Below are 12,543 nucleotides of genomic sequence, written 5' to 3' on the forward strand. Positions count from 1 at the left end.
CCAAGTGATCACCATGTCTAAGTTAAACAAAATGCTTAATTAATGACAAAAATAGTTGATCATAATCTACAATCCCCAAAACTGTGTTAACTGTATTTTAAATGCTTTAAAAACCGAATACCCCCCACCCTCAAAAAAGATCTTTGATTTCTACTTTTCTGTCTTTCGTACCGACAAATTCGTCTCTATGAACAACTGAACTTCCAATTAACAAAATATAGATCTACATATATGCTGATTTTACGTTTGATAAAGCCTGTATCCGCAAAGTATGCGAGTTAGTTAACACACTTTGTTTGATTTTACGTAATCCCCATGTAAAGTCCAAATTTACACGGGATCGATCTCAGAAAAACCTCGTTTCTTAGAGAAAATACATGAACCATGCAGCCAATAAAATCACAATTAAAATTAGGTCGATGCCTTACTTGAGCAAATTTAATATAATATATACATTTATATAATATAAAATAAATCGGGTACCTATTGTGCATAGGTGTCAGAAGCAAATTGAAAGTGGGGGGGGATAAACCAAAAAAAAGGTAAACACCAATTTTCAATGCCTATATTATGTATATGTTTGCAAAAAATGTGGGGGGAGGGCTAAGCCCCCCTCCCCCCGGTTCCGACGCCTATGTTGTGGATATTCATGTCGTTGTCTAATGTCGATATGTAAATGTTTGCATATAGTCATATTAATTTTTTTCATTATTAATTGATTGGCTTTTACTTCCTCACATGAGAAATCATGATATATCGTGTGTTAGCTCAGCTTTCTCCCTGTCTCTCTCGGAGTAGGTTTTCTATTATTCTTACAATGATAAATTCATTTCGAGAATATTTTGGCTAAAAAGGTTTATTGAAAAGTCAACTGATTTTTTAATGTTTTTTGACCAATGAATTGTCAGTTTTACGATATATAATTCAAATCATTGAATCCCGACAACAATTAAATGGAACTTAACATTAGTAACTCAAAATTGTAAGAATTGATTTTCTTATACCTACTCTCGGCGCAGCGGTACCTGTTTGTTCACAAATTTTAAAATGTATATCAAACGATATTAAGTAATTTGATATTGTTTGCCCTCTCGGGACACATTTTTTATGCTATAAAATTCATTGTTTTTTTTATTTTCATACTTCATATGTTTCAATGGAAGTGATCAGCATTATGAAGTCACGACCTCCTTTTTATACAAAAGTACAGCCATGATATCTAAAAAAAGAGGAAAATTGTCTCGCATTTTTAACGTTTACACAAAGTAGAATTTCCCAACCGAAAATTAATTGAATCTGGTACTGGATTTTCACAGATAAAATCCTAATCTAGAGTCAATTTTCATTGGGAAAAATCTACTCATGAGCAAATTTTCTGAAGGAAATCCTAGTTTAGAATCATTTTTACGGGAAAAAAAATCTCAGAAGATAACTTCGACTCTACAATAAACCTGTATAATAACTTCGCTGGTTCGAACCCCACTGCGGTATATAAAGAACATTTTTTAGGGTACTAATAAGGATCAGTCAGCATTTGACTCAATGATAAATTGCATTCGCTGACAAGGTCATTGTATCGACCATTGAACTCACCAAATGATGACTTAAAACGAGAATGCTGATATTCTTGTTCATCAACTTGTTTGTCAATAATTTACCCTGTTTTATAATTGTATATACAAAGAGCATGTTCTTGCGTATCAGATCAACTAAGAGATATAAACCCCGTATACAGGTGAAGAAGGTACGCGTATATAGCTGCATATTACAGAAAAAATGACGATTGAAAAGTTAGGATGATCACTTTTATCACAAGGCTTGGTTTTAAGATTACCATTCACGTCCTTTTCAAGTAAAATATCCAAATATGAAAAAATGTGTCAGACTCTGTGGTATCTTTTTATTTCAAGTTTACCGGTATATATCGTATCGACATTGTACGTCGTCTAAATGTCGAGCTGAAGCCCCCAGACAAGTGTTTACTTCTTTTCACGTATAAGATTTTGGACAAATTTTGCTTCATATGAATAAAAAAAATAGGTTTGCTAATAACGGGGCGCAATATTATATTTCCTGCCTATATGATGAAAAAGGGGAAATACCTGTCATGAAAAGAAAAAAGGGGAAATTTTGGCTCTTGTGGGAGATTTCTTCTTGGGGAATTTCTACACTTAAGTACAGATTCCAGAGAAAAGCTTGTTATTGAGAAAATCCTTCTCAACACTGCTGGTTGTTATACAATTATTATCAAGTGGTTTTTGAATGGAGTTAATAAGAAGTTTGAATAATCGTTGAAATTATGAAATTTATTTTAAAAAAAAAACATAAAATCGAAAAAAAACTAATCCATTAATATTTGTATAAAGGAAGTCATTTAACATATTCATTTAAAGTAACAAGTCCCTGTATAAAAATATTTATCGACTCAAAAACTTTCTATAAATGTTTGCAAACTGAAATTGAATAATTAGAAAACAATCATTAAACATTATGTATATAATCTATTACAACAAATGTAACATAAATTCATAAACTTACAAATATGTTTGACGTAAAAAGTTATAATATCACTGAATAATCTGTGACTTACATGTACCGTGAACATCTTAAATTTTTTTTTATTTAAGGTAGATTACAGTTGCACTGTTGCAATATAAAAAAATGTTTTTATTTAAATCAAAACTTTGTACAGATAACTGGAGTAATTCTAAAATATCTAATATATAAAATATATATATATATATATATATATATATATATATATATATATATATATATATATATATATATATATATATATAGAGGGTCTGTATATATATATAAACACACACAGACGAAGAATATAAAAAAAATATATATATATATATATATATATATATATATATATATATATATATATATATATATATGTATCATGATTAAACAAAAAAAAAACAATATCATGTTTTTTTTTATGAATTGGAGCTCATCTACCAACACTTCATAACAATTGTACTACATGAACACAACCTTGATAAAATTATTCTTCACATAACTCATTTTGAACATAACATAATGCAAGTACTTGAAGATCATGTTTGTTTCTCGAAGCATTCTAGTATCACATGGACTCCCTGATTAATTTTTAAAAACAAAACTCGCATGATATGGAAAGAAAATTTTCAGAGGTCGCCGTTTTTCCACTTGTTTCATAAAACAGTGTTGTGATTATGAGATGAAATAAAAATTAAGAAATTAATTAATTTTGAATTAATACGACCAGTAAAAGTCATCAAATGAAATCAAAACCCAATATCTTGACTTGTATTAAAAACCAATACACATGGAACTTAAACACGACTTTAGAGTATTTTAGAGTTGTGCAAAACTTCAACTATTGCCTACTATCATACGCGCTGACTACATGTACCACAATATCCCGTCCTCTTTGTAGAAATGTTACGTCATTTTCGAATTAACTTTGAATTTATCAGCGGATTTTTGTCATTGCCGTCATCTGATTTTGTGAGGGGGCTGTACTCAGCACCAAATCACACAGATCCTTGCCTTCCTCCGCGCTGCTGAGCGCCGTGTCGTTGGAGATTTCCTGTCGGGGGCCCCTGTGACGAGAGATGTACGTGCACTGGGTGAAGCTGGTTGTCGGAGGATCGGTATACAGGCGACGACGTGGATCGACATCATCAGCAACGCAGCACCCTAACCTCATGAGAACACACCTTATTATTCGGAATCGCCTGCAAAATATAGGTATTTTATATTTAATCTTTTCGACTTTATTTTCTAGATTTGACTTTTTGTTAGTCATGCTTTACAAATAAAGCTGATATTATGTCGGTTTAATACTCACAATAACTGTCAAAAACAACAATGTACTACTTTATCTACTTATAGACTTCAGTCCTTAAAAAAACAACAGAATAATACGTGTTCTAAGGATTTAAATTTTATTCTGAAAACGCAGAAGGGAAAAACGTTTACAATAAAACTATATAAACACACTAGCCTTATTTTCAACAAGTGACTTAACAGTCTTCATGATCATCTGAGTATAAAGCAACACCCTAATAGAAAAACCGTGAAGGTCATGAAAGAACTATATGCGGTATATTGCATATCTTTGCCCCCACAAAAGTCAAATTTGAAAAATTCTTGAAATGTGCTGAATTTTATAAATTAAATGAGAAAAATAAATTAACAGATCATATTATAGTTTCAAAGTAGTTTACTGACAATTTTTCTTTGTACGACGTCACAAACTAGTTCGATTTTATATCATTTTTAGAAGGAAGACAAAATGGACAATATTTCAACAATTTTAGCTTTAAAATTTATAGAGCGCAAGTTTGCTCAGGAATAATATTTACATATTTCATAGATATTATCATTCTACACATAATATCAAAATATTGAGCCTGATCAGATCTGCACTCGGTGCTCAAAATGTTGACGTAAAATATACATTTTTCTGCACAAATCATGGAAAGAAGAAGGTATGGTTTTAGCTTTATTGCGCCCTAAAATGTAATGATATCAAAACGTTTTGAAACTGGCTTAAATATTAGTTAAGTATACGACTGTGATAAATCAGGAAAGAATATGGCATGAAGGTTTACCATTCTGCAAATATGATGTCATTAAAGTGAAGCATTTCTCTATTTTCAACAGAAAAAGCATCAAAAATGGCACATTTCAAGGGGAATTTTCCTTTAGAAAACAGTGTCCACAGCCATCGCCCACGTTAATTTTTTGATATTTTGTGCAAAATTCAATAACAAATCACATATATCAAGATCTTTGTGGGCGATGCCTGTGGACAATGTTATCTGAAAGGAAATTCCATTGAAAATTGGTGTCTTCTGCAACTTTTTAAAAAAATACGGGAAAATGCACATTTTTATGACGTCATAATTAGCATTTAAAAACACATGTGAGAAAAATGGCTTGCATGATTTTTCTGCATTGTATTTCAATTATTTAAAAAGCATGAATTTTCAACTTTTACACCAGTTTCATTTTTTAGAAAATCACGGGGCAAAATTTGTATGGAAACCATACCTTCTTCTTTTAAATTTACGTCATTTTCGTGACGTCATTTCAAACATAAGACGTCATTGCTAATGAAAATATTCAGTGTTTTGAAGTCAGCATATATTCCCCTGTTTAAGAACATAATTAAATATTTCTCTGTAAAAGTTTGAATTTCAATTTCCCAATATTAGCAATATTAATTATATATTAATTAACCCTAAGCTAAGCATTTCAAAAAACTGGTTTAGGTATCATTGTTCGTCATATCTATACACTAAGATTGTTTGTTTCAATTTCAGGAGCAGAGAAGACCTATCTAAATTTATGGTTTTTCACTACATGATAAAAACAAAAATCGAGAGCAGAACAAACACAATCCTCCAAAAACATCAGAAGTGAGATCAGGTGTAGTGGAGGACTAAGTATTCTGACTCGGCGGGTCACACCCACCCTGTGTTCCTTGTAATTATAGGGTACACGAAAAAAAACGTAGAAATATATATAATATGTAAGTAATTGCCTTATAATAGATTTGAAAAAAAAGTCAGTCAGCAGTTGACCTAATTCAGATTTTTTTGCTGATAAGGTCATTCTTTCAACTTCAGACAAATCTGTTCATATTCTTGTTTCATCGTCTTGTTGGATTGTAGATTGATTCGCTTTTAAAATTTAAAGAACGTACAGCATACCCTTGCGTATCGTATCAACTGAATGACATAAACCCATAATTATGTAGGTGTTAGGGAATATTGCTCTATAAGCAAGGAAAGTTGACAATAAAAAAGTTGAAATCATAAGTATCACCTTTTATATCAAGTTTTGTTGTCAGGTTACCATTAACGTCTTTTTTCAAAAGCCCTATCACTAGGGGGTAAAAGAAGGTTTTAAGTGAATTTATGCATAGCCCAATATTGACATTGGAACCACGTGGCCATGAATTTTAAATTTTTGGTAGAGATTCTATGCTTAATACAGTCATGCCCAACGTTTGACTAGCTGATTTCAGGAGTGATATGATAAGCTTTATCCATCAGGCAGCAGAGGATTCGGGGATGCAGGGGCCATGGAATTCATAATTTTTGTCTCCCTTTACCCATAGACGCTTTGTGAAAAAAAATGGTTAAAAACTGATTTAGTGGTTCTAGACAAAAAGCTGAAAATTTTCGTGTTACTATTCGACGTACGAAAACAGAAAACAAAAGGTGGCTTGAGTGAACCATGTAACATTGACCACTAAAAACCAAGTTTTATCCTACAAATTCAGATATATGTTATCTAATATTTATTGCTTAGCAACTCATAATTACATGTATAATCAAACTGTACTTGGAAAAGTTATTGCTCTATTTATTTATTTGTTTGTTATATTACATATTTACTTAATATATCATTTTACTTTAATTCTGTTGCAATATACACGATAAAAGAAAATTTAACGTGCATGCAAAGTCCTTGAAATTATATTAAAGTATTTATGAGAATCAAGCAGGATTTCCAACACTTCCTTCATAAGACAATCACTAGCAATGAAGGTCTTTGGTACAAGTTATTTGTTTCAGAACAAACACAATATGGTATAATACAATTTTCCATGCACTGACTAAAACAACTCAGCTTTCGAAACATTTCTCAGTAATTTTCTTTGCGTTGAAGAGATGTCGACAGGAGAACAAGAAGCAAAGATTATTTTACATGCATTTCTACAAATTATTTACATTTAACCATTATATTTCAGTCTATTTGCAACAATAAATGTTTTCAATAATATCTAACCAAACACTACCTTGAAAATCCAACTGAAAATGGAGGAAAACGCCCAAGTTCTACAGAAAAAAAATCAAAATGATTCTGAAATTGGCTCAATCTTAGACTATGGATTTGACAAAACAACGAATAATTGGTTCCGATCCTATGTTTCTTGTAAATGATGGAATATCATATGGGGTCATTTATATTTAAAAATTAACGAGAACCATTTATTACTAATTATTTGTATTTATTGCTAATTGAATCATAGACTACAAATTACTTAATGCATGTACAAACATCTACAAGCATGGACAATGGATTATCGTAGGCGTCCAAGCTACGAAAGTATGTAATTTATGAAGAAAACGGCTATGTTCAGATTATACACAGCTAGATTCTATGTTACATAGACATTACGCAAAAATGCAGCTAGCAGTGCATTTGGAACTACTTCGGTAACGTGCATTAATTTAAAAGGAATGTGAAACAATAATGTAAAGCAAATTCTGATTTACTATGCAAAACCAGGATAAAGACACAGACGGGAAAGCTTAACAACAGGAACTACAAATTGAAAATGTTTATTATGAAACTAAAATTCAAACTGATAACGATATTCCATAACGTTCTCATTTAAAATGATTTAGAATTAAATTCATAACAGTTTCGTCAAGTAACAAAGTGGTATAGAACGTATAAATGTTTTAGAATGGCACTGAAGGCACTGAAGGAAACAACAGCTCAAACCCAAGGCTTTAAAGCAACTCTTTGTGATGTATAGTGAAAGAAGTCTATGTTTAATAGAATAAAACTAAAGATGTAGCTTTTCTTACACGGTTTTAGATTTGGTAGTTCTCCTTTGTTGTTAATAGCTGATGTACCAAATGAATAACTATATCTTTGAAAAAATAAGGAATATCTGTAATATGTACTAGTATATAAATTTTAATTCATATTAAACAAATAAAGCTAAAATGAAATTTTAAAAAAGCATAAATAAAAAAATATTGGGAAAAAAATAAAAGCAATGGTGATAGAGCCTACACAGAATCTGAAAGCATCTAGTTATTCTAGAAATTTATACCTTAGTTGTCTGCAAATTCTTGTACTGAATACACCGTATATGACAGGGTTTGCAGCCGAATTCAATGGAGCCAGGCTTTGGATGAAAGAATGCAATGCCCCTGTGGATTCAATAACGGAAGTCACTTGGTAGACGGTTAGCAGGTTAAAAATGAAATAGGGACTCCAACATAAAATGAACACTGCCAAGAGAAAACAGAAAACTATAGTGAGAAACTGTCAAGTGAAGGTATGTAGGGTGTTTCAGAAACAGACTGCTGAGTATTTGATTTTAAAAAATGCAGTTCGGAAATATCTAAAAAAAAAAAATGTTTTCTTGCCCTCTCCCGACTCAGGGTTTAAGAATGGAAAGTAAAGGAGGAAAAGTTTTTTTTTAATTCACTGTTACGAAGTCAAAACAGATATTAATGGGCTGAGAAAATTTCGAAACCAATAAAATAGAGGTTAAAAAGTTTCGAGTCGGGACGTTTTAGTCGGTCGGTCGGCATATAAACTTTTTTTTTCTAAGATGGTCGTCTAACCACAATTTTATAATAACGTTAATTCTTCAAGTATTATTATATTGTTCTATTTCTTGTCCATCATCATCAAGCATCACTTCTTCGTCTGATTATAAGTACAAAATTAATTTGTACTAAATTTCTCTAATTTTTACCGTGTAACTGGCCTTTATCAGTCGTATTTATTTGAATTCATAGTACATGTAACCCAGCTTCGAATCGAAGTTATCATTACTATATATAACAATTATTAGTTAATTACCAAATATAATGATGAATGTCATTTTTATGGTGCGAATCTTGGCCTGAGGGATGATGCCCCTCGAACTCATCCGCGTCTCTCTCCCCCTCATGAGTTTGCTGTCTTTATATGTGATAGGCTTTTTTTCGATCTGAAATCCTAGAAAGATAAAAGTTTAACAAATTGACCAATAAACCAGTTGGCAAGACAATTAATGGTTGAAATGTTTTGTAGGTAGAAAGGTTTCCTGTATTTCTCAACTATCCCATAAATAAAATCTCCAAGGTTTCATATTGATAACATCTTTGATGAGTTTGCCCTTTTTTCTTGTCTTTATAATGAAAATTTTCTTGGATTGATGGGATGACTTATGATAAACGAAGTTGCAAAGAATCGGATAATTGTGTAAAACATTATTGCATCATTGATTTTTGAGTGTACCAATTGCACTGAAAAAAAAGATAATTTAAGAAAATGGGAAAATAAATATATCAGTTTTAGTCTGTTCAAAAGATTTCAAATTTAATTATATGCCGAAATCAAAGAAGTCAATGATATAAAAATAGAGTTTAAATCCAAAGGGATTAAAATGCAACATTTTATGATCAGGGCATTACGTTCGCGTTTAAGTGTATTAAATCCCACTACCAGATCATATCACATCTGCCTTGAGTTCATCATGATCCAGAATAATATCTAAAGTTAGTATTTGTACATATATTAAATAAACGTAATCAATATTATTCTATAAAATCGAGGATCTATTGATCAATTGTTTTAATTTCATATTTCAATAATTGTAACATCATTTAATACAAACCACACATCTATGATTTGATACAAAAGTACAGTGAACTTCTTTTGATTAATAAACAATTGAATGAAGAGTGCAGGGTTTATTTCAAAGAGTTAGAATCCCTTATGCTATATAATGAAATATACAGAGATAAAGAGCCGTATTTTAGCTCAAAAGTCCATTCAAGCAATCAGGAGCAAAGAAAACACTGACCTCCAAAACATCTGGTGTGGGATCAGGTGCCATTGAAAAGTGAGCACCCCCGGCCGACCGGTCACATCCGCCATGTGATTTTAGTCTTGATCGGAAATTAATATAAATCTTCATATATTTTTCAATGATCACAACATATCATAAATAATGATGAACTGAAGGCAAAATTGATGTACTCTGGTAGTGGTATTTAGGGGGACCGACACGTTATTTCGCAATATAGTCATTACCTCTTTATTAGCGAAACAAAATTTTCGCGAATTACCCTATATAATCCAAAGGAATACTTATATATGCGAGCACACTGTCTCGCGTAATTACGCAATAATTAAGCTCTCATGAATAAAATGTGTTTTACAGTCGTTCATGCAAGGAGACCTCTGTGTTTCTTACATATAATGTATTACTTATCACATGCAATAATATGAGCAAAAAGTCTATTACAGTGTAAACTATTTGTATAATTTGATTTGAAGTGCCAATATGGGCACTTTTCCATATAATCCTTTTAGACTATGTACCTGTTTAGAGACGGTTCCTAAAAAGATCTAGACGGCAGAGTCTAGCTTAGCATTCACACTGAAGTCAGTGTAAGTTAAGAATGTTATAAATTAGAGCATCTCACTTGTACGAGTTGTTGCACACACTAAAGCCCCAGTCCCCACTCCACCTATTACACTTTTGTGTGCCCCAACGAAATGTAAAAATCTTGATGCATAGCTATTAAGCACTTGCCGAACCAAGAAATTAAAATCCCCACGAACCCTTACTTTTTTCATGAATCTACAAAACTGTACTCCAGGAAAATGTGATTTCACAGTATGCAGATATTGGTAAACTCTCCTTTTTATGTGTTTTAATCTATCTCTTATAATTTTTTATGCTAGCAGATAGCATAAATTGTCAATTTGATTTCATTAAAGAGACTGATAAACTGCACTTATAACCTTTCTGTGTTTGAAATAAATAAAGGTTACTACCTGATTTGGCATTAAGAGGTTTATCCGACTCATGAACTTTTTTATCTCCTCCGGATTTTGGCACGCCTCGAGTATGTAACCAGATGATGTATATCATGGCGCTATAACAGATGCCGATAATGATTGCAGGAATAAAGAAGACGACGCACGAAATCACAGTTAAATAGATCTGAAAATCAAAATCAAATTTTCAAAAATAAATTACCGTTCGTTACGTCATATTTAAATCAGATGAATTCTATAAAAATGATGATATAAAAGTCTATCTGATCAAATGTACTTTAATTTTTAATATTCTTTTAAGGAAATTATATAAAAGTACAAACAAATAATTCAAAAAAGAGAATATGTTATCGCTTCTTATGTTCTCTGACATTCAGAGAACTTTTTTAGATTGGAATTGGTTATAAGTTTTAATTATAAACGCCCTAAGATAGCGGATGATGACTTAATAAGGCAGTATTTATTTAATATTCTCTTAAGAGACTTAGTCTTTATCTTTAGATGCACATGACACTTAAGGGACTCCAACCCTCAGCCAGGAAGGACAACTCTTTAATTTATAATTTAATTCAAAAAGTCTTTAAATGAACCTTGAAAATTAATTCTTTTCATGCAACAATTTTCATTATATGCCTCTCAATGTGCTTCAAGATTCTTTGAACTTCTCAGAAAGGTCTAATTAAAAGTAGAAATTTTTATCCCGAAAAAGCATTTTTAGATACCAATGTTTATTAACATGATATGAAATTAGAAGTGATTTATGGAGCTTTGCAAAGAACCTTGAAGCACATTGAGAGGCGTATATTGAAAATTGTTGCATGAAAATAATTAATTTTCCAGCTTCATTTAAAGACTTTTTGAATTAAATTATAAATTAAAGAGTTATCCTTCCTGGCTGAGGGTCGGAGTCCCTTAACATATGAACGGTCTAGAAACTCATCAAATCGTATCTAAGATTGTATGAAAGTATATGGCTGGTAAAAAAGGTTCAAAACTGCTGCTTAATTTGTACTTCCGAGGACAACTACAAAATATAACTCAGATGTGATTGATTGAATGTGTGTCGTCTAATAGAACATACATTTGTCATTGCTAGCTAATAGCTACTGGGAAATGAAATTCCTCAAGCAATTTCATAGTTGCCCTGGAATAAATTCGCTCCAAAAAGCATCAAAGTGATCATTCATCGAAACCAAGAATACAGGTCAAATGAAGTATCTGATTCATGATTGACTGATCAATTCCAGTCCTATTTGGAGTTATTATTGATGTAAATTTAATTAATGTAGGACTTAAACATATTGGGATTTGGGAATAAAATTATCAAAAGAAGAACCAATTGCACTTATGAAAAAGCAATTTTGTTACATAATCAAATTCTTACACTACAAACAATAGGAAGGATTCCAATCACTAATTTTTATTATTTGGAACTCTGAAGCAGATTTTTTAAGAAAATCAAAACCTTAATTGCATATTACTCAATATCTTTAATCATAGACAGAGGATTGAATTTGTTTTTCTCAAATATTTTAGAGTCAATATCACAATCTTAATTCCTTAACAATGCTGATGTGGGTTTAAAGTAACTAATGTGATCGAAATAAAAGTCCCTAAACCTTATTGCAAATTTACACTGTATAAAAATAAGTTAATTCCATCTTGACATGATTAGATGAAAGAATAACCTACTTTTGAGCACACTACAATTTTTTTTGTAAGAACAAATCGTTTTAATATCGATATACTCTCTTTCATGAAAAACCGCTCATTTAAAAATGATGGTTTAGCACCATTGTCAGTACTTTACCTTCCATTCATTTGGAGTCAAGTTTATATAACAGTGGTCCGATTTGAATAAAATTGGGAATGGAATGGAACAGAGGCAAGCTAGAATCCAGCTTACGGCTATCATCAGTCGCGGCCTTCTCCCTGTATAAAGTGTGAAAA

At 31.4% G+C, this 12,543-nt stretch overlaps 1 protein-coding gene across 5 annotated transcripts in view; it reads right to left on the reverse strand.

The window, feature by feature from the left end:
- Nucleotides 1-2,922: 2,922 nt before the first annotated feature.
- The window catches only part of LOC134231646 (cardioacceleratory peptide receptor-like), a 30,074-nt gene continuing 20,453 nt past the window's right edge, over nucleotides 2,923-12,543 (reverse strand). For 3 of the 5 annotated variants that reach the window (XM_062713626.1, XM_062713628.1, XM_062713627.1), the window contains exons 6-10: nucleotides 12,404-12,525; nucleotides 10,591-10,759; nucleotides 8,623-8,760; nucleotides 7,862-8,042; nucleotides 2,923-3,734 (exon numbers count right to left, since the gene is read on the reverse strand). In XM_062713626.1, the coding sequence (XP_062569610.1) occupies nucleotides 3,470-3,734; nucleotides 7,862-8,042; nucleotides 8,623-8,760; nucleotides 10,591-10,759; nucleotides 12,404-12,525 (875 nt within the window). In that variant the 3' untranslated portion in view covers nucleotides 2,923-3,469. Of the gene's footprint in view, nucleotides 3,735-6,811; nucleotides 6,852-7,612; nucleotides 7,676-7,861; nucleotides 8,043-8,622; nucleotides 8,761-10,590; nucleotides 10,760-12,403; nucleotides 12,526-12,543 lie in introns of all 5 variants that reach the window. The other 2 variants (XM_062713630.1, XM_062713631.1) reach the window with 2 other exon arrangements.

The sequence above is a fragment of the Saccostrea cucullata genome, unplaced genomic scaffold, assembly GCF_032062105.1.
Source record: "Saccostrea cucullata isolate Sc308-1 unplaced genomic scaffold, CSIRO_AGI_Scuc_v1 ctg89, whole genome shotgun sequence".
In the NCBI taxonomy this organism is placed as follows: domain Eukaryota; kingdom Metazoa; phylum Mollusca; class Bivalvia; order Ostreida; family Ostreidae; genus Saccostrea; species Saccostrea cuccullata.